This window comes from Leptodactylus fuscus, chromosome 3 (assembly GCF_031893055.1).
Source record: "Leptodactylus fuscus isolate aLepFus1 chromosome 3, aLepFus1.hap2, whole genome shotgun sequence".
Lineage (NCBI taxonomy): Eukaryota > Metazoa > Chordata > Amphibia > Anura > Leptodactylidae > Leptodactylus > Leptodactylus fuscus.
In genome coordinates this window covers 246578627-246602350 of record NC_134267.1, presented here as the reverse complement: position 1 = coordinate 246602350, position 23724 = coordinate 246578627, and the positions used below count along the sequence as shown (strand labels likewise).

The window sequence follows — 23724 nt, the reverse complement described above, 5'->3', positions numbered from 1 at the left end:
TGAATCTGGGGCAGAGATGGAGGGACATGAATCTGGGGGCAGAGATGGAGGGGACATGAATCTGGGGCAGAGATGGAGGGACATGAATCTGGGGGCAGAGATGGAGGGGACATGAATCTGGGGGCAGAGATAGAGGGGACATGAATCTGGGGGCAGAGATGGAGAGGACATGAATCTGGGGGCAGAGATGGGGGGACATGAATCTGGGGCAGAGATGGAGGGACATGAATCTGGGGGCAGAGATGGAGGGGACATGAATCTGGTGGCAGAGATGGAGGGGACATGAATCTGGTGGCAGAGATGGAGGGGACATGAATCTGAGGGCAGAGATGGGGGGACATGAATCTGGGGCAGAGATGGAGGGACATGAATCTGGGGGCAGAGATGGAGGGGACATGAATCTGGGGGCAGAGATGGAGGGGACATGAATCTGGGGGCAGAGATGGAGGGGACATGAATCTGGGGGCAGAGATGGAGGGGACATGAATCTGGGGGCAGAGATGGAGGGGGACATGAATCTGGGGCAGAGATGAAGGGGGGACATGAATCTGGGGGCAGAGATGGAGGGGGGACATGAATCTGGGGGCAGAGATGGAGGGGACATGAATCTGGGGGCAGAGATGGGGGGACATGAATCTGGGGGCAGAGATGGAGGGGGGACATGAATCTGGGGGCAGAGATGGAGGGGGGCATGAATCTGGGGGCAGAGATGGAGGGGGGACATGAATCTGGGGGCAGAGATGGAGGGGGGCATGAATCTGGGGGCAGAAATGGAGGGGGGACATGAATCTGGGGGCAGTGATGGAGGGGGGACATGAATCTGGGGGCAGAGATGGAGGGGGACATGAATCTGGGGGCAGAGATGGAGGGGGCATGAATCTGGGGGCAGAGATGGGGGACATGAATCTATTATTAAGAATCAAATACCATGCGGCAAATGTAGTAAAAATTCACATCCCCTCCCACCTTCCCTGGCGCGGTTTTTGCACCAATAACTGTGCAGAGGAGGTGGGACAGGAACTACGACAACGGAGGCAGTGAAAAAATATTGGAAAAACCCATTGGCTGCCGAAATCAGGTGACCTTGGATTTCTAAGAATAGCGGCCGCCATGTTTGTCTCATTTGTGGCTTGGAGAGACATAGGGACAGAGATCTGCTGAGGGCGAGAGAGGGATTAGCTTCAGATAGGCAGGAAAACGGAAGAACAACAACAGCTCAGAGCTATATACTGCAGGGAGAGGAGGCCATATACGCTCAGCCCAGCTTTCCATGGTGTGTACCCCCAAACACCTAAGTGTGATACACAGCAATTCAGTCAGGCTATGTACGCTCAATCCAGATATCCCCCAAAACCTAAGTGGTATACAGAAACTCTGTATAGTATATATACACTGAATCCAGCTTTCCTGGTTGTGTAAAACACGTGGCTGTCTAGGTCATGCTCCCTACGTGACAATCAGTCCAAGTACAGTTCCACCACTCTCCACGTTCTCTATATAGTGTACAGTGCAAAGGGTCAAAACTGCGGATCCCTTATCTTGGCAATGTTTTGTCCATTGCTTAACATAAGGTATCAATTCAAGCACTTTATTGCTGGCTTATATTGCTATCGGACCCTGGCCAGACGTGTCAGAATGATACAGGTGCACTGCTCTAAACCGGATTACAAAATGATCTGATCCTACAAGTCATTCCAGGTAACACAACCTTCCATAATAACGCCAGGCACGGAGCACGTCCTACAATAAACTAAATGAAATCCTTTTACACATACATACTGTACATTTCACAGCTCTCAAGGCTCACTGCGGGGCGTACTAGCACCCCCTCGCAAAACTCACCCAAACCTCAGCTGGGGGAAGCCTCCACTCACCCAAGGGCCACAGGTTCAACTTCTACACCCAATACATGTAAGGCGCAGAGGGATCAGAGAGGACAGGGCTGTGGTCGGCCAGGTACTCACGTATTATGTGCCTATACTTGTCCCTCCTGATGACACTAGGCCCCTCAGTGGCGGTAGTTTGGTCAGGGGGGGCATTAACATGTCCCAGACCTTGGAGAGTGTTCCCCTGGTGGTTGTGGACCGGATGGCAGTTGTTAGCCTCATGGAGGAAATCTCCTCTCTGCCATCTGCGAGGGTTGACGGAAACATTTCCATCATATTCTGCACCAGTTGCTTGTGGCAATACATTTATGCGATTTTTTCCTCTCCCCTACCAGAACAAAGGACAGGATTTTTTACTTATACCGGGGGTCAAGGATTGCAAAAATCCAGTATTGTTTGCTCTCCGTGATGTGAACTATGCCTTTGTCTCTTCAATAGCAACCCAACATGAAGTCAGCCATGTGTGCCAGTGTGTTACTTGGCATGACTTGTAATGAGCTTTTAACCAGCAGAGTTGGGGGGAGTCAGGGTGGATTGATCCTAGTAGGAGCAGAATTGTGCAACGCTGATGGTGGAGGAGTATGAGGAGGAGGAGGAATTGGAGAGGGTGAGCACACACATGAAACTTCACACTGGTGGACATGAACATGATGGGTCTATCCAGTGGCTGTTCATTTTCATGAAAGTCAGCTGGTCAGCGCTGTCAGCTGACATCCGGCTGCGCTTATCGGTGATGATACCACTGGCTGCGCTGAAAACCATTTCCGATAGCACGCTGGCAGCAGGGAAGGACCTCCAATGCGTACAGTGCAAGTTCCAGCCACAAATCCAACTTGGAGACCCAATAAGTATAGGCCGCAGAGGACAGGACTGTGGTCGACCAGGTACTCCCGCAACATGAGCCTATACTTATCCCTCCTGTTGAGACTAGGCCCCTTAGTGGCGAGGGGTGCCATTATCATTTCCCAGACCTTGGATATTGTGCCCCTGGTGGGTGTGGACTGGATGGCAGTTGTTAGCCTCATGGAGGAAGTCTCCACACCATCGAGGGAGGTTACCAACATGGGCGAGTTTTGGGTGAGTGGCTAATACACGGAAAATATTTGGTCTTGCTGCCTCTGGCCTGACTTCTGTGAAGCAGCTGTCCTGTGCCTCTGGACATGCCTCTGCCTCTAGCCACCTTTTTTCCTGCTTAGCTTGCCTCCACATATACACTGCTTTCCCCGCTAGACATCAGCCCTGTCCATGTCAGGTCGGTGGCCTCGTTGTCCACCAACTCCTCTTCCAATTGCTCACTCTCCTCTTACTGCAAACCGCACATAACCACAGCTAGCCCTGATGGCAACAGTGTCTCGTCATCATCACTGAGGCAGAGAAACGCCGGTTGCGGGTCCACAACCACAAAATTGGTAGGAAATGGTGGATGCTCCAGTATTTGGGCATCAGGACACACAAAGTCGTCTGGTAGCTCCTGGGATTTTGGAAGTGGTTCAACAGAGGGAGAGACAGTAAAAGGAACCGAAAAGAGATCCTGGGAGGGGGCAAGGGTGGGATGACTCTGTTGGGAAGATTGGGCATGTTGGGAGAAAGGAGGGGCAGACTCTTGGGTATGAACACGACTGCAGGTAGTGGCTGACTGGCTGGTGGAAAAGCTGCTAGAAGCATTATCCGCTAGCCATTGTAAAACCTGTTCCTGGTGCTCGGGCCTGGTCTGCTGTCATATCAGCAATTGTGATGAGCGCATGCTAATGTTTCTTGTCCAGTGGAAAGGATGGGATAGGATTTCACATAAGTCTGCCACCTATGGGCACTCATGGTCGAGAAACTGAGGGAGCTGACTCTGAGGAACCCTTGGGTTTTGGATTTGGAACTCCATCAAAGGTCTCTGCTGCTCACACACCCTGCTCAACAGACGGTATCTAGGGTTTCAGCGTGTGGTGACCTCGCACAACAGCCGATGCTTCAGGCAGATGTAGGCGATGCTGGAGTGTATTGAGGCTAGCAGTAGCTACTGTAGACTTGCCAAAGTGGGCACACAAGCGCCGCACTTTCACCAGTAGGTCATGTAAATTGGGGTACGTTTTTAAAAACTGTTGCACCAATAAGTTGAAAATGTGGGCCAGGCATGGACCGTGTTTGAGTCTAGCAAGCTCCAGAGCCGCTACCAGGTTCTGACCATTATCACACACAAAAAAATGCCTGGGCCCAGGTGCAGCAGTAAAAACCACATTGCCGTCTCATCCAGGAGGGCATCCCTGACCTCGGAGGCAGTGTGCTGTCTGTCCCCTAAGCTGATGAGCTTCACCACGGCCTGCTGACGTCACCCCATGCCAGTGTTGCAGCGTTTCCAGCTCATAGCTGGGGTCGATTTAACGGCGGAGGAGGAGGAGGAGGAGAGTGGTGTTTCAGCACTCCTGCCAGGAATATTGGGTGGGGAGACAAGGCAGGCTGCCACAGTTTGCGACCCGGTCCCAGCCTCAACTACATTCAGCCAGTGTGCCGTGAGTGAGATGTAGCGTCCCCGGCTTCATGCACTTGTCCACACGCCCGCCTGATGTTACGGAACACATGCTGGTGCAAGGCTCAACTCACCCCAAGAGCCAAAAACACTGGTGAATTTTGTTCAGTTCCAAAGGACTCTGTGTTTAGATTTGGCTCAGTCGCAGCTCCAGGACAGGCCTTTGAAGGCACCTTTTCCTGTAGTGGTTCCATCTCAGCAGGATGATGATGGTGAAGCTTTGTTATATCTGGTGTCGGAAGGGAAAGTGGTTTCTGATCTACAGCTAAAGTATGTCAGCTGGAGCATGTTGTTTGGACTATTAACACCTGATCAGAACCCTGTAGAGGTCATGAAGAGTCCCATATTAGAGGACCATTACCGCTAGTAGTGGTTGTAGCCAATTCTCCAACAAAGTCTTTGTTGACTCCTTGCGCTGGTTTGGCCGCTACATACAGTAGATGACCTGCTTATGGTCTGGTCGGGTGATGGTCGGCTGTCCTGGCGTTCATGGATTATCTAAACAAGAACGAGTTGAATCTAAAATTTACATATGTAGTGGAACAAACATCAATCAATTTCCTGGACATTTCCCTTACTGGTGATGTTACTGGTGAGTCCGGTAATACGATTTTGCACACGACCAGCTGTCACCCTGCGCACACTATTAAATCTGTGCCTGTTGGGGAAATGATCAGAATGAAGAGGGCGAGCTCTAGTGAAACTGATCTTACAAATAAAAAACGAGATGTTGATGACAGATTAGACTCCAGAGGTCTCCACCTTGGTCATTAGAGAGAGCCAGTAAGATTGTCAGCAGTAAATGTAGATCATCGCTGTTGTTGGATTCACCAGGAATGGTCCATGATGATGGTACACTCCATAAGGGGAACAAAGTTTATTTCTGTACCAGTTTTAGTACAAATTACAAACAGGTCATTCCAATTATTCCTAGACACATACCCTTATTAATGCAGGAGGATTCAGTAGCCAAAATGATGAGTTGGGGCTCTCAGTTTATGTCCCTTGGGAACATATCACCACCTAGTCTTTTGGGTGGCCATTGTTTCAATCGCAGGAAATCCTTCTTGGAGCCTTCAGGTTTCTATAGGTGCGGTGCTTCTAGGTGTCAGACTTGTCAGTTTGTTTTGGAGACTTCAGTATTTTACAATAAAAACCATGCAAACAGTCTGATATTGTAACTGTAAATATGTCATGTATATTACATGGTCTTCCACTTGTGACTTGCACTATGTGGGTTGCACCACTAGGTCGTTGAAGGTCCGTATTGCTGAGCATCGAGCTGATTGTGGCAGATCTATTCTGACTAATGTTTCTGGGGCCTCTTAGCACTTTATGTCTTCCCAACAAGGTAATACGTCTTCTTTTGGTTGTTTGTGCCATAGAACAGGTAGCCAGGCCAGTGCGTGCTGGAGATTGGAGGAGGAAGCTCCTCAAACACGAGGCCTTTTGGATTATTTACCCGTTTTCCTGAAGGTCTTAACTTTATAACTGATTTAGTTTATTGTTCTAATATTTCCCCCTTTTTTATTCTTCTACCCTGAGTTATGGTGGTTTGTACATTGCTGGGATATGTTGAGGTCCACACTGGTCTTCAGACGGGGGTTATTTGTGGACTAGATTTACGATTGAGGTTTCATGATTTATACTTCCCTTTATGTGCAGCATTATTGGGGGGTTTATTTTTGCTATTGCGATTTTTCCCGAGCCATACTTTAGTTGTGTATTCACCACAAGAGTGATTCATTTACGGTTAGTTCTGCCATTTGGGGGGATTATATATTGTTGTACTGTCAGATCTCATCACCTGACATTTCTATGGATCTTCATGATAAGGCCACGTGTCTTTATGGCTTATCTGTTTGTCTTGCGGCATATTACATGGACATGGATTCCTCAATCGATGTCAGCTATGGAGTTTTATGCTCGTATACATGTATTCTATTCATAGACACGTAGAACTGTCTTAGCCTCGGCAGGTGGAGAATATTATGTGAATAGATTGCTTCCAGCAGTGATTCTCTTCTACTCAGTCATGTGACTTTAGAGTCACGCGGGCAATGTCACGTGTTGCTTTCGCTTTTGGGTATTGTTAGGGTGGTCCTGAAGCCAGGCCGATAGGTATATTGGGTGGATTCCAAATTACGTCACACTCATGAAACAGAAACAAGCTGAATCTGAGCAAAAGCATACTTGTCCATTCTTCTAGTAATTCTTAATGGGTGTGCGTGACTGTGGATGGGCGTACATGGGTGTATAATTGATTTATCATTAACCATTGGACATCAGCAATTTCCATATACAGCTATTACAATATTACCCCTCCCTGATCATGAATATCCTAACTCCAGTTCTCACCTGATGAGGTTAATTAAGTGCACATTCAGTCACCCAACCGTGTGATATATCAAAGTTTATTCAATGTTCTATTTTTCCTAATACTCAACAGTATTTGTTCCCTAATCATGTTTAATCACCCGCTTATCAGTCTTATTCCAGACACTTTATTACTCTGATTCTGCTATATGGGTCCATGGGTCACATTGGTCATAGACGAATCAGAGAACTAGTGTTTCAGAGAAAGAATTCTATTTCTAGCTTAAAGAGACAGGGCAGATGAATATGCATTAACACATATGGATTCCATATTGATTTCCCTATCCATCCCCCCTTTTGAGAACAGATAGGAGTCTTCCCTCTCTATCCTCAAGTACTTCAATAGCCAGACACTATTATCGGGATCCCCCGAATTCCCTGAGAGCATAGGAAGGGTCATATCTTTTCCTCAATTATAGATCAAGTTAAGATAATCATCCTGATGAGGCCTTAATTCAACGTATGCAGTTCTAGAAATAGCGGTGTCAATCAATCTTTGCAGAAGTCCTCGGAGGCATGGAACCAGACAGCATCCACAGGCGACTAGAACTGCTGCTGCAACGGCGAAGGCGATGAAAAAGTTCGATGCCAGGGCACTCCATTTCCCGAACCAAGTCTGTAACCAATCAGTGAAGGGGTTGGTGACACCAGCGTTTTCAGCCATTTCTTCGGATAAGGATGTAAGCCCCTCTAGAGCCCTGGTGACACTTCCATCCGGGGCTGTATTGTTTGGGATAAAAGTACAACAGTAAGTGCCAAACATTTTATACCCCCCCCTTTTCAGTGAGTATCATATCCAAAGCCAACCTGTTTTGCCACGCCATTAAAGAAGTAGGCCCCAATTGCTCAGCAATTCCCTTGATTGCATCCCTAGTGTAATTTATAAATCTCTTAAATATAATTGATCCAATCTACATTTTTATTTACTGTAGCCCACCAAAACAAAAATGACTCAAACCCAGCGGCTATCTGATTTCTAGCTTTGAATTCATCTGGTACTCCCCTTGGGACCCCAATGTCATCGATGTAGACCCTGGAGTCGAAGGATCCACTCGGCGTTTCCCTCTTGTCCCTGTGTCTGGTTGAGCCGCTTCGTCTTGTAAGCAAACTGAGAGTCTGGGGCGTGCGCATTCCCTCTGCGGAAACTATCTGAAAGGGCATGAGTACCTGTACTAGGGCGCAGCTCCCACTCCAGTTTATTGGTAACCTGGGTCTTAGTTTCATGTCCCCACATAACCACCATATGTCAGTTCGGGCCACACTCTGGTTCTGGAACCATCCTGCCTTGTATCCATCCTTGTCTTCATTCACAAGGATTTCTTGTTTGCAGAATTCTGAAGTTAGGTTTTCCAGGATCCTCCCACCTGCTATCCTTTTGAAACAAGTGTAATTCCCCGGATATGTGGCTACTCTAGGGGGCAACTGATCTACTTTTACCGGAGGATACTGTTGGGATAGGACATGACATGGGTCACCAGCTGTAGGCTCATATGATACATTATACAGGACTACTAAGCACTTCAAATCCTCATGCTCTTTTTCTGAGAACTTAAATGGAATAGTTCCCAGACTGGGCCTAGCAGTGGTGCAGGCAATACAATCAACGTTACTATTTTGCTGTGCTGTGTATCTCATCCAATAGAGCCACTCATTCCTCTCCGTGTACCCAGTTTCTATAGCTATCTTCTCCTCATAGCTGGTGTCTTTTTCACTGACTAGTTCCGGGTGTTGAGTAGTCAATGACATTTCCCCAGTATCTCTTACAGGGAGATTAGGTTTTGGGATAGGCTGTAACCAAAAATTCCCTTGTTGGACTTTGCGGCCTGGGAAATATAGCCCTAATACGTAAAGGCCCTCATCCCCAAGTGATGGCTCATGGATGGTTATAATAATGGGATTACACTGCCGTATCCAGATTCGAGATCCTGGCTCACAGTTTATTCTGGGAGTAGCTTTTATCATGGACATCCTTTCAAGGAGCGGCCTCCCTGTCTGGCTAACCCGATCCCTGGCTTCGTGTGGACTATATCCCCATGGGCTCCCCGTATTCCATGCTGCATCTGACCAGGAATTGCAATTTTCATTCCCCTGTCTGGTTACACAGATGTATACAACAGCCGCTTTACCCCTTGTCACGGAGTTACCACTGAATTCTTTGTTAGGTTCATTATCCCACTGGCAGTCCACAATTTTACAGAAATCAAATTTAAACATTACATAGGGTGCTGTGGCATTATACCATTAATATTATTATTATTACAGTTGATTTACTTTGGACAGTTTGTTGCCTATACACAGGGTCGGACTGGCCCGCTGGGGAACTGGTGAATCCCCCGGTGGGCCCCGAGCCTTGACTGTCAGTCCTCATTTCCTCAATGCAGAAGCATTGCTCAGGGGCACTGCTAGTGGCAGGGGCCGGATTGGTAATCTCGGGGCCCCAGGCTGCCGGCAGCGCTGTAATAACTAAAGATGGCCGGCTGCCGGCAGTTTCCCAGGGCCCCGACACTTACACAGAGGGGCCTCCTGCCAGTGGTATACTTTCCCTATTAATATAGAGAGAGTATACATCGGGAGCACACCAGGGGCAGCAGCTATCCCAGCCATCTAATGAAGCGCCCTCTCTGTAAGCCCGGATTTCCCCCCTCCCCCTCCCAGCAGTGAGTCATCACTTACATCAGACTGTGTGGGGACAGAGGAGTCTGCTGCATTGATCCACTTGCTGCTTCACAAATATGAGTATATTTTTTTCTTTTTTTTTGGTAAAATGTAATGTTTAATATGTATATGTGTATATGTGTATATTTGTTTAACCCTTAAGTCCATGATAGTACTTAAGGGTTAAATCATGTGTCTTGTATACTGTGTGAGGACTGTATGTTTGTATACAGGTATGTGTGTGTATATACAGTGTCACGGGATGTTTAGAGTCTATACTATAGGCCATGTGTAATATATATTTGGTGTGGAATGTATTCTCTAACCTGTTGTATACATCAATGTGTAGTTGGCTGATTAGGGTCTAGTGTGTTAGCACATTGTATGCAAATACCTCTAACTAGTGAGGACCAGTGAGGACAATGGGTGGAGATAATCTGATCGGTGTCTCCAAGAAGATGTTGGACGGTGCATTGTCCATAGTAGACAGGGAGTCTGCTCTCCTTGGTACAGGTGAGGGGGGAAGGATCTGTGACTCAGCCCTTCCCACCCACAGATATAGGTGTAACAGTCTTAGTATATAGTTGTAGCTAGCAGTTAGTATGGGTTAGCCGGCCTGTGCACAGCTCTGCAGAGAGCCAGGATGTAGTTACAGGACCAAGGAGCCAAAGCTATCATTGGATTGTGACTTCTGTGGACTTATTGTTATTACGGTTGATGTGACCGCCGCCGGCTACTAACTTTGTGGATTACAATAAATTGCTGTTGTCTCCCGACTTCTTGCGTCCATGTTGATTCAAAAGACCATCCGGAGGAAGACGTATACCTTTGCTCAGTGACAACTGGTTGGCAGCGGTGGGATCAACAGCGGACAGCGAGATGGACTTCAACAGCTCAGCGATTAATGGAGCCACAACCTCAGAATACAGGAACTGGACTATGGCAAGTCTAAAATTAAGGGCCCGGGAACTAAACCTGAGTTACCAGGGAAGAACAAAAGAGCAACTGATCGAGGCACTGGAGGAGATGACCCTGCAAAGCGACCATGAGGAGGGCTGCCCCCAGGAGACAGTAGAGATACGGGAGTGGCAGGTACAGACCCAAAAGAGCAGATGGGTTGTTTTGTATGAGGAGGAATTGGCAGTGCTGGGGCTAGGAGCAACTGCAGAGCAAAGGAGTAGAGCGTTACAGAGGGCTCAGGAAACGGAGAAGGAGGAACAGAGAATGGCGCATGAAAAGGAAAGAATGGCGCATGAAATGCGAATGGCTGAGATAACTACGAGGAATTATAATCAAACGTCGACCCCCAGCCCAACAGTGAGAGAACCACCATATGTCTCCCATAAACACTTCAAGACCTTTGAGGAAGCGGCTGGGGATGTTGATGGATATTTTCAGGACTTCGAACACCAGTGCCACCTGATGGAAGTCCCAGAGAAGGATTGGGTCCGGTATCTGGTGGGGCACCTACGAGATGGGGCTGTGGAAGCTCTCAGAGCCATGGACCCTAGTGATCAGCGGGACTATGAGGCCATTAAAAGAGCGGTGCAGAAGTATTATGCAGTCACTCCAGAGACCTACTGAGTTCAGTTCCGCTCTTTGTCTTACAATGGGGGAAGCTCCTTCCACATGTTCGCCCACAAGTTGAAGCAAGCATGCAAGCGCTGGCTAGAAGGAGAGGAGGCTGTCACAGTCGATAAGATCCTCCAAGTCATACTTAAGGAACAGTTCTTTTCCCAGTGCCCCGCTGAGATCCGTGAGTGGGTGCTGGAACGGAACCCAGCCACAGTTGAGCAAGCTGCTTCTCTTGCAGATGAGGGCCTGACCATCAAGCCGCAGTGGAAGAGGTTGTTTGCAGAGGAGCGGAAAACTACCACAGTCCGCCAGACACCCTTCAGCCAGCCACCCACCTTTCGTGCCCGGCCTCAGGATTACAATTCCCCCTCTACCCCTGCCCCAGCCCATCGGCCTCCAGCTATGAACAACCCTGTCCCTAGACAACGACATACTGGAAGAATGCTAGAGCGCAGATGTTTTGGGTGCGGGCGGCCTGGAAATTTGCAAGCTAGTTGCCCTGTTAACATGGGGGCACGGGCCACCGTGGCATCCCGGCCTATTCACTACCTGGGAACCACCCCTAGGACAGAAAGTTTGGCCCCATTCCCAGATGTCTCCATGAATGACCCATCTGTTCCACCTCCAGGGGTCTATGGGATTCAGCCTTCCGCCACACATCCCGCAAATCTTCAGCGGAAGCACTTGCAGGAGGTCCTACTGGATGGCCGAACAGTTGTTGGATTCCGGGACTCGGGAGCTTTCCTAACGGTAGCGGACCCCCGAGTTGTGCGACCCGAGGCCCTAGAGGAGGGCCCTGGCATTTCTATCAAGTTGGCAGAGGGTACTCGGAAACGTATTCCTAAAGCTACCGTGGAACTCGACTATGGTTATGGACCAAAACGATGCACAATTGGTGTGATGAGCGGGCTGCCGGCCGATGTTCTGTTAGGCAACGATGTTGGAAATCTACAGTGCCACTTTGTGGGAGCAGTTACCCGAAGCCAAGCTCAGGGAGAAGCCAACATGGATCCACCGGATTTTCTGCCAGATGCCAGCCCTTCAACCCTACAACTTTACCATTCAGTACCGCCGAGGGAACCAACACCAGAACGCAGATGGGTTATCCCGGCAGGAGGACATATGAGCTATAAAGACTGATGTGCATTCCCCAATTTACCTGTGTAGGCCAATTGTGTCATGCACATGTTTTGAGATGGGGAGGGGTTGTCACGGGATGGTTAGAGTCTATACTATAGGCCATGTGTAATATATATTTGGTGTGGAATGTATTCTCTAACCTGTTATATACATCAATGTGTAGTTGGCTGATTAGGGTCTAGTGTGTTAGCACATTGTATGCAAATACCTCTAACTAGTGAGGACCAGTGAGGACAATGGGTGGAGATAATCTGATCAGTGTCTCCAAGAAGATGTTGGACGGTGCATTGTCCAAAGGAGACAGGGAGTCTGCTCTCCTTGGCATAGGTGAGGGGGGAAGGATCTGTGACTCAGCCCTTCCCCCGCACAGATATAGGTGTAACAGTCTTAGTATATAGTTGTAGCTAGCAGTTAGTATGGGTTAGCCGGCCTGTGCACAGCTCTGCAGAGAGCCAGGATTTAGTTACAGGACCAAGGAGCCAAAGTTATCATTGGATTGTGACTTCTGTGGACTTATTGTTATTACGGTCGATGTGACCGCCGCCGGCTACTAACTTTGTGGATTACAATAAATTGCTGTTGTCTCCCGACCTCTTGCGTCCGTGTTGATTCAAAAGACCATCCGGAGGAAGACGTATACCTTTGCTCCGTGACAACTAGGTATACGTCTTCCTCCGGATGGTCTTTTGAATCAACACGGACGCAAGAGGTCGGGAGACAACAGCAATTTATTGTAATCCACAAAGTTAGTAGCCGGCGGCGGTCACATCAACCGTAATAACAATAAGTCCACAGAAGTCACAATCCAATAATAGCTTTGGCTCCTTGGTCCTGTAACTAAATCCTGGCTCTCTGCAGAGCTGTGCACAGGCCGGCTAACACATACTAACTACTAGCTACAACTATATACTAAGACTGTTACACCTATATCTGTGGGTGGGAAGGGCTGAGTCACAGATCCTTCCCCCCTCACCTATACCAAGGAGAGCAGACTCCCTGTCTACTATGGACAATGCACCATCCAACATCTTCTTGGAGACACCGATCAGATTATCTCCACCCATTGTCCTCACTGGTCCTCACTAGTTAGAGGTATTTGCATACAATGTGCTAACACACTAGACCCGAATCAGCCAACTACACATTGATGTATACAACAGGTTAGAGAATACATTCCACACCAAATATATATTACACATGGCCTATAGTATAGACTCTAACCATCCCATGACATACAGTATGCTATAATAATGTGTGAGTGTATGTATATATGAGCATATATACTACAGTCCTATGAAAAAGTTTGGGCACCCCTATTAATCTTAATTATTTTTAGTTCTAAATATTTTGGTGTTTGCAACAGCCATTTCAGTTTGATATATCTAATAACTGATGGACACAGTAATATTTCAGGACTGAAATGAGGTTTATTGTACTAACAGGAAATGCGCAATATGCAATAAACCAAAATTTGACCGGTGCAAAAGTATGGGCACCTCAACAGAATAGTGACATTAATATTTAGTAGATCCTCCTTTTGCCTCTAGTCGCTTCCTGTAGCTTTTAATCAGTTCCTGGATCCTGGATGAAGGTATTTTGGACCATTTCTCTTTACAAAACAATTCAAGTTCAGTTAAGTTTGATGGTCGCCGAGCATGGACAGCCCGCTCTCAAATGATCTGAAAACAAAGATTGTTCAACATAGTTGTTCAGGGGAAGGATACAAAACGTTGTCTCAGAGATTTAACCTGTCAGTTTCCACTGTGAGGAACATAGTAAGGAAATGGAAGACCACAGGGACAGTTCTTGTTAAGCCCAGAAGTGGCAGGCCAAGAAAAATATCAGAAAGGCAGAGAAGAAGAATGGTGAGAACAGTCAAGGACAATCCACAGACCACCTCCAAAGAGCTGCAGCATCATCTTGCTGCAGATGGTGTCACTGTGCATCGGTAACAATACAGCGCACTTTGCACAAGGAGAAGCTGTATGGGAGAGTGATGAGAAAGAAGCCGTTTCTGCACGTACGCCACAAATAGAGTCACTGCCTGAGGTATGCAAAAGCACATTTGGACAAGCCAGCTTCATTTTGGAAGAAGGTCCTGTGGACTGATGAAACAAAGATTGAGTTGTTTGGTCATACAAAGGCGTTATGCATGGCATCCAAAAAAAACAGCATTCCAAGAAAAACACTTGCTACCCACTGTAAGATTTGGTGGAGGTTCCATCATGCTTTGGGGCTGTGTGGCCAATGCCGGCACCGGGAATCTTGGTAAAGTTGAGGGTCGTATGGATTACACTCAGTATCAGCAGATTCTTGAGAATAATGTTCAAGAATCAGTGACGAAGTTGAAGTTACGCCGGGGATGGATATTTCAGCAAGACAATGATCCAAAACACTGCTCCAAATCGCCTCAGGCATTCATGCAGAGGAACAATTACAATGTTCTGGAATGGCCATCCCAGTCCCCAGACCTGAATATCATTGAACATCTGTGGGATGATTAGAAGCGGGCTGTCCATGCTCGGCGACCATCTAACTTAACTGAACTTGAATTGTTTTGTAAAGAGGAATGGTCCAAAATACCTTCATCCAGGAACTGATTAACAGCTACAGGAAGCGACTAGAGACTGTTATCTCTGCAAAAGGAGGATCTACTAAATATTAATGTCACTTTTCTGTTGAGGTGCCCATACTTTTGCACCGGTCAAATTTTGGTTTAATGCATATTGCACATTTTCTGTTAGTACAATAAACCTCATTTCAATCCTGAAATATTACTGTGTCCATCAGTTATTAGATATATCAAACTGAAATGGCTGCTGCAAACACCAAAATATTTAGAACTAAAAATGATTAAGATTAATAGGGGGGCACAAACTTTTTCATAGGACTGTAGTATATATGGTATATGAATGTATATAAATGTGTATATGCAAATTATATATATATATGTGTGTGTGTGTGTGTGTGTGTGTGTGTGTGTGTGTGTGAGTATATATGAATGTATATGTATGAGTGTGCAGGTAACTGTTGCAGTTTTTGGAAATCGCAGCACTTATACCTACAGAAATACCTACAGTGTCCCTATAGGTATAATGGAAGCAGAAAGTCCTCAGAGCAAACCTCTGTGGAGTTTCTGCAAAAAGCGCTGCAAGAAAACTGATGTGTTGCTGCCGGGGTTTTCCTGCAGCGCTTTTTTTGCTGCGGGACGTTGTGTTAGGTCTTATCCTTGTAGTGTGGTGTACGGTATATTGAGATGTTAAAGAAGAGCTCTTACCACCTGGGGCACATGCGGTTTTATATACCGCTAGAAAGCCGACAGTGTGCTGAATTCAGTGCAGCTTTCCTGTTCTGTGCCCCCGGTGAAGAGCTATATGTCCCGGTACCGTAGCTCTTCACTGTCAGAAGGGCGTGTCTTACAGTCAGTCAGGAACGTCCTTCTTCCCAGCAGTGTCTATTGTGCTGTACTGTGAGATCGGGGAGGAACGCTCCCTCCCCTCCTGATAATGCTCGTCCATAGATGTGTACTGGGGGGAGGTAGCGTTCCTCACCGCTCAGCGTCATCACTAGGCGGTAAGCAAAGCCCCCTCACACAGTACAGCGCAATAGACGCTACTGTGAGGACGGGCGTTACTGATTGACTGTCCCTTCTCAGAGTGACGAGCTACGGTACCGGCACCGATAGCTCCTCACCGGGGCACAGAACGGGAAAGCTGCACTGAATTCAGCACACTGTCGGCTTTCTAGCGGTGTATTAAACCTCATGTGCCCCAAATGGTGAAAGGTCCTCTTTATGGATTAGGCACAACAGTGAGGCGCAGTGTTTTTCATTGAGCTTTTGTCCCCAGCGCCCCGTTATCCTCCTGCCTGTGTCTGTTCAGTCTCATGGCCTCATTTCTGGAAATCCTGTATCTAATTGGTCTCAGTGGTCCCATGAGGTGCAGGACTCCCAGCAAGGAGGCGCCGGCACGAGACTAAATGGACACTGGCGGCGGACAATGGAGCAATGGGGACAGGTGAAGGCACTTTTTATTGATTTATTTTTTTTATTTTACACCTCTCGCCAGGCACATGGGTTGATCCAATTCCTGGACAAATCTTTAAAGGATTTATCCATCTTTATAATATTGATGGTCTGTCCTTAGGATAGGCCGTCAATATTACATCTGTGATGATACAACAGCCAGGACCTCTGCAGATCAGCTCTTCCAGGACAGTGTGGCTATAGGTAATGGTAACATTTCTAGGAGCTGCGCTGTTCACTTTCCATACAGTGTGTAGCAGTAGGTTTAGGTAGTATGTTGTTGCATATTGTATGGCAGGTGAGCAGCATGGCTCCTGAGATGGTATTACCTTTAGCCGCCCTGTCTCGGTATCGCTGGTCTGCAGGGTCCTGATGGTGGGCCCCTAGAAACAATTCCACTGGTGGGCCCTAGACACCCCAGTCCAACCCTGCCTATACGGATCTTCCGATGGTGATTTTTGAGGAGTATCCGGATTCTACATTTGTACAACTTTCTTCGCTAAGTCATTCATTTATGATTCTTACAGTACGTGTGTGACTTCCGGATGACACCTTAGCGTGTGTGGATACCGGGCTCATACACTTATGTGAAAGTAGGTTTTCCAGGGAGTCACTTACCTTGTGATTAGATTTGTTCTACTCTTACGCCTTTGGATTTGATATGTGTTGTATCTTGGAGGATGGAAGCCCTTTTGGTGAATGACATATACATTTCTTGATCCCCGTTCACACTGTGTGTAAATATATTGGTGTTCACCTTCTCTAGTGCACTTGGGGAATGGTGGCCTCATGTGGTCATTTGTAATTTTGCCTGTTTTGTACCTTTGCTGTTGTAGCTTGTATTCACTAAATCTATGGATATTACATACCAGCTATGTCTGTATTCGCCTTCATGTCATTATAATATTCAGACTTGTTAATGTTTCTATGTTTTGGATTTTATGTTTTAATGTTCATTGTTTCATGCTGAATTGTGGATGTCTTAGTAACAGGTGTAGCCAATTACAGGTGACAGGAGACGGACTGCTGGGGGATTTCACTCACGGTCCTTCCCTTTCACATTATCGCTATGACTAAGATGCATTCACATTGAAACGCGTCAGCGGTTCCAGTATCAGTGCTGGTCCTGTTTTTTCATTGTTTGGTTTGTCTTCATGAATTTTTTTTCAACATTTTTTCGCACTCTGTGTCTTGTGATGATTTTTATATGGACTATGTTTTTTTATTAAAAGCTATAGGTTTTAATTATAATTTTGGTATTTTCCTTGTTATGCTGGACATTCGCTTTAGACTTGTTTGACGACTTGGCAATATGAATACAGACAGAATGTCTCCTCATATAACACAGCAGTAGTAGTTGTTGCCTTACACATATCTGCATTATTCCAACACCCCCACTCAGCAACTACCAATTCTGTCAGTCCCCTCATGGTCCTCAGTTTTTGGAGCCTAGCTCGTGGCAATGGCTTCGTCATAATATCAGCTATAGTCTTATCAGTTTCACAATAAATTACCTGAATCACGTCACATTCTATCAAGTCACACAATGCTGATGCCTGACATCAATGTGCTCGGTCCTAGCACTGATCTTCTCACTGCATCCTTGGTTGTCCTCATAAATCACTGTTGGCTGAATGGACGGTTTGCCGAGATCGTTCATCAATTGTTTTAGCCAAATAACCTCTTGACTTGCATAGGCCGCGGACACAGACTCTGCCTAGATACTTGCTTTCTACTAGACCAAGAGATTAACTTTCTCCAAGGTTAAACACATATCCGCTTGTGGATTTCCGATCACTTGAATCACTGGCCCAATCCGCATCTCCATAGCCAGTGAGCTTTAGATCTCCCGCTGAAGAGAATTTTAAACTTACATCTTGCGTTTCTTTCAAGTACCGGAGAATTCTCTTAACAGCAATCCAATCTCTTTGGCGTGGTTTCTCCACATATCTGCAGAGGATTCCAACCGCTGTTGTTCTATCCGGCCGTGTCATGGCTGATATGTATAGAAGAGCCCGCACTGCCTGTCCATATTTCTCATTGTTAGGCAATAAATCATCTTCTCCTTCTAATTTCTAGTAGGATGGTTCCATTGACGTTGATGCACCTTGGGCTTCTGACATTCCAAACTGGTTCAGAATCAAATGAATTTTCGCACTTTGGTTTAGAAGAAAACTTCCATCTTCTTGTCTCTTGATTTGGATTCCTAGATAATATGTCACACTTCCAAGGTCTTTTGTTTCAAAATGCCGATTCAGAATTTCAGCCATTTTTTCAGTTTCTGACTCTTCTTGATGGATCACAATTACGTCATCCACATACAGCAGAATATACATCCATTTTCCATCTGCAAGTCTTGTATACAGACATGGATCTGCTGGACCTCTTTTGAATCCTTCATCCAACTACCTTTCATGAGCAGGTAGTCCTTGCATTTCAGCCCATGACTCTGGCTCTGGCCCAGGTAGTTCCTTGACAATATAGGATAGGCGTTTGGCTGGTATACCTTTATTTGGTCTTGATGATCTCCTAACTTCGGGATCATCTGTACTTTCTGTTGTTCCTTTAATGTTTGAAGAGTCTAACCAAACTTCACCCTCCTCCTGTTTGCTGTCTTCTGACTGTGGTAGTTGCTGCTTCATCTGGACGTGATGTCACAAAACTTGGACGACACAAAGTTTTCATCAATCACCACATCTCTGCTTATTGTGACCTTGTTTGTCTCTGGGTGTAGAATTCTAGAACCTTTCTGGGTTTGGCTGTAGCCCACTAGGATTCCTTCCTTAGCATGAGGTTCCCACTTACTTCACTTTCCTTTGGGAACATGTACAAATACTTTACTTCCAAATATTCTTCTGTGTGGTATTTTTGGCTTTCTGCCGTTCCATTGTTCTAATGGAGTATTCTCTGTAGCTTTGCTTGGTAGTCTGTTCTGGAGATAACAGGCCGTCATGATGGCTTCACCCCAGTATGTTGTGGGCAAGTTTGCATCAAATAACATAGTTCTTCCACTTTCACAGTGTCCTGTTCTTTCTTTCGGCCACACCATTTTGCTCAGGGTTGTATGGTACAGTGGTTTGGTAAATAATTCCATTCTTCTGTAAAATACTCTGTGTGTCATTGCTTGTATATTCAGTCCCGTTATCTGCACGTAGGGTTTTTGGCATTCTCCCAAGTTTATTGTATACTTCAGCTAGATATGTCTCAAGCTTCTCTGGGACTTCATCCTTGCTGTGAAGCAGATAGACTACTGTGTATCCTGAATGATCATCAATGAATGTGAGACAATCTCTCTTCTTTCCAGGAGTCGGAGTATTCATTGGACCACAAACATCTGTGTGGATTACATCTATTGGCTTTTCTGTTCTTGTGGTACTTTTCTTAGGAAAGGCCTTTCTGGACATTGTCCCTTTAATGCAGCTCACACACTTCATTGTCTGGTTACATAGATCAATGCCGATACCTTCAGCTAGTTCTTCTTGCACTAACTTTCTTATTGCTTGCGGGTCTCTATGTGCAAGATGCCTGTGCCACACATGGATACAGTTCTTGTGCTGCTCTTGTATAACACTGTACACACACTCTTTACAATTCAGCTGATACAGTTCATCTTTGACTTTCCCTTTTGCTAGTGTACGACCCTGCTTTGAGATGATACAGCTATCATGTATAAAAGAAACTTTCCCTTGTCTTGTGAGTTTCTTCACAGATAATACATTTCCTTGTAGATTCGGCACATACAGCACATACAGCACGTCCTTTACTGGGATCTTCCTGCTTTGAGTTGGAGAGATCTGACAATCCATGTAACCATCTCCTCTGCCTTCTGAATTCATGTGCTGACCATTGGCCACAATCACTGTATCTGACTTACTTTGGTCAAGCTTAGAAGTCTCTGTTATTGGTCATGTGACTAATTGCTCCAGAGTCTATATACCACATGTGGTTTGATCTATATGTACCGACAGCAAATACAGTTTCAGTATTCTCAGAGACATTTTGCACACCTTTAGCAGTTTTAACTCTTTGATGACTGCTCCGCTTTTTCTGCCGATTCATTCTAGCTTTCCAAACTCTGCAGTCTTTCGTTAAGTGTCCTGGCTTTTTACATTCATAACATTCACATGTTTCTTTAAAGGGGCTCTATCAGCAAAATCATGCTGATAGAGCCCCACATATGCGTGAATAGCCTTTAAAAAGGCTATTCAGGCACCGTAAAAGTTATATTAAACTACCCCCCTAAAAAAGAATGTGATCTACTTACGCATCGTGCACGCTGGGCGGGCATTCAGGGTGCGCTGTCTTCATCTTCATTCACACCTCTTCTTCCTCCGATGTCCTCCGGTCCCGTCTTCCTCCGGCGCTCGCGAACTGACATTGATAAAAAAAAAATGGCCTGGGCGCATGCGCAGTAGCTGCTACTACTTTTTTTTATATCAGTATCCGCTCGCGAGCGCCGGAGGAAGACGGGACTGGAGGACATCGGAGGATGAAGAGGCGTGGATGAAGAAGACAGCGCACCCTGAATGCCCACCCAGCGTGCACGATGCGTCAGTGGATAATATTCTTTTTTAGGGTTTTATTTTAAAACGGGGGGGGGGGGGGGGGGGGTAGTGTAATATAACTTTTACGGTGCCTGAATAGCCTTTTTAAAGGCTATTCATGCATATGTGGGGCTCTAGCAGCATGATTTTGCTGATAGAGCCCCTTTAAGGTGGTTTCTACTGTCATATAAATCCTGTGCCTTTAAGACAGATTCTGTGTTATGCGACTTGCACTCTCTGTCTTGCGCTTGTATTCATCCACTAACTTTCCTCTGACATACTCCAATGTGAGCTCATCATCTGGACGCGCATCTAATGCAGTTACAAGTGTATCATAACTTTCTGGCAGAGCGCTGAGAAGTAATGCGGCTACATGGAAATCCTGGAAATCCTTCAGATCTTCCCCAATGCCTCGCAGGCGCTCTACAGTCTCTAGAGTGTTCCTTATATAGTCCTGTATATCCTGACCCTTATGTAGCTTAGACTGATACAGCTTTCTCATTAGATAGAGCTTATTACTTAGATTAATCCTCTCATCTACCTTTTGCAGTTGCTCCCACATGTCTTTTGAAGTTTCACATTTACATACATGCACAATCTGATTATCGTCTATGCTGAGTGATATGGTACGCTGTGCTTTCTCATCCATTCATGCCCAGTCTTGTGGAACCAGATCAGGTTTAGGCTCCTGTGTATATTTCCACGTACCTTCTCTTATCAGCAGCATCTTTACCTTGAATTTCCAAGATTGATAGTTCTGGTTAGTCAGGCTTGGCACTGTGAACTTCATTGCGTTACTGTTAGACGCCATCTCTTCTTAGATTCACTTTGCTGTTTCCTTCTTTGTGCTGGCTCTGAAGCTGCGAGAGTGTAGGATTCTGGGCCCATAACCTGTCAGCAGTGGTATTATCAGCACCTAGTCTCACCTGAGTAGCAAACAATGTGCATTTATTTAGCACAACAAACAGCTTACAACTTATAGAATCCAGTTCTGTGGAGACACTGCAGCAGCCATGATATGGGGAGAGAGAGAGAGAGAGAGAGAGAGAGAGACAGGAAGAAGGGGAGGAACATCATATCTGTGAGTGTTTTTTTTATTTCAGCAGAACTTTGTTAACTTAACAATATGAACACAGACAGAATGTCTCGTCATATAATACAGCAGTAGTAGTTGTTGCCTTGCATATAGACAAATCTGCATTATTCCAACAAGTATTAAACACTGCAGTCCGGCTTAGGACACATTACTATGACATCTGGCCGTTCACGCAGTGTCCTGAATCAATCCAGTAACGAGAAATGAGGTACATGGAGACAATTAAGCTTTATGGCTTTGGTAATAATCAAAGTTTTTCTCTTCTTCTTTATATCCACAAGACGTTTCCTTCATGGATCCCAGCCACAAACAGTAGATCATCAATATGGCTTCTCTCCTGTGTGAAATTTCAGATGTTTCATGAGATTCCTTCTATTAGTAAAACATTTCCCACATTCTGAACATGAATATGGCTTCTCTCCTGTGTGAAGTCTCTCATGTGTAACAAGATGTCCTTTCTGAGTAAAACATTTCCCACATTCTGCACATGAATATGGCGTCTCTCCTGTGTGAGTTCTATGATGCTCAAGAAGACGTCTTCTTTCCTTAAAACATTTCCCACATTCTGCACATGAATATGGCTTCTCTCCAGTGTGACTTCTCTGATGTTGTTCAAGATTTGATTTCTGAATAAAACATTTCCCACATTCTGCACATGAATATGGCTTCTCTCCTGTGTGACTTCTCTGATGTCTAATAAGAGTTGATTTATGTGTAAAACATTTCCCACATTCTACACATGAATATGGCTTCTCTCCTGTGTGACTTCTCTGATGTCTAATAAAAGTTGATTTGTGTGTAAAACATTTCCCACATTCTGAACATGAATATGTCTCCTCTCCTGTATGACTTCTATGATGCTCAAGAAGACGTCTTCTTTCCTTAAAACATTTTCCACATTCAGAACATGAATATGGCTTCTCTCCTGTGTGACTTCTCTGATGTTGTTCAAGATTTGATTTCTGAATAAAACATTTCCCACATTCTGCACATGAATATGGCTTCTCTCCTGTGTGACTTCTCTGATGTTTAATAAGAGTTGATTGATGTGTAAAACATTTCCCACATTCTGCACATGAATATGGCTTCTCTCCTGTGTGAATTCTCTCATGTGTAGTAAGATTTCTTTTCTGAGTAAAACATTTCCCACAATCTGAACAAGAATATGGCTCTTCTCCTGTGTGACTTTTCTGATGCTCAAGAAGACGTCTTCTTTCCTTATAACATTCTCCACATTCTGAACATGAATATGGCTTCTCTCCTGTGTGACTTTTCTGATGTTTAAGGAGATATTTTCTTTCCGTAAAACATTTCCCACATTCTGAACATGAAAATGGCTTCTCTCCTGTGTGAATTTTCAGATGTTTAATGAGATTTGCTTTCTTAGTAAAACATTTCCCACATTCTGAACATGAATATGGCTTCTCTCCTGTGTGAAGTCTCTCATGTGTAGTAAGATTTCTTTTCTGAATAAAACCTTTCCCACATTCTGAACATGAATATGGCTTCTCTCCTGTGTGACTTTTCTGATGTGCCACAAGATTCGATTTCTGAATGAAACATTTCCCACATTCTGCACATGAATGTGGCTTCTCTCCTGTGTGAATTCTCCTGTGCATATAAAGACTTGGTCTGTGAGTGAACCATTTTCCACATTCCTCACAATGATACTGTTTCCCCCCTTTCTTCCTGGTACTAGTGGTCACAGTCTGTGGTTGGTCAGAAGGTTCCTCATGATTGGGGGGATTATATGATGGATCTGTACTGTGACGTCCTGGATGTACATTAGGGGTAATGAGGTTTTCTCCTGAGGAGCGCTCCATCATATCTTCGTCTTCTCCTTTATCACTTACTGATAACATGACGTTTCCCTCAGAGATCGCACTGGGATTTTCTGTAGGATTAGAAAT

General features: G+C 45.6%; 2 protein-coding genes across 2 annotated transcripts in view; one reads left to right on the top strand and one right to left on the bottom strand.

Moving 5' to 3' along the window:
- The window catches only part of LOC142198433 (uncharacterized), a 47904-nt gene extending 24198 nt beyond the window's left edge, over positions 1 to 23706 (bottom strand). The window contains 1 exon segment of the mRNA XM_075269474.1: positions 22126 to 23706. Coding sequence (XP_075125575.1) covers positions 22126 to 23676 — 1551 coding nt within the window. The 5' untranslated portion in view covers positions 23677 to 23706.
- LOC142198394 (uncharacterized) overlaps positions 1 to 23724 on the top strand; it is a 1100421-nt gene that overhangs the window by 655899 nt on the left and 420798 nt on the right. The window lies entirely within an intron of this gene.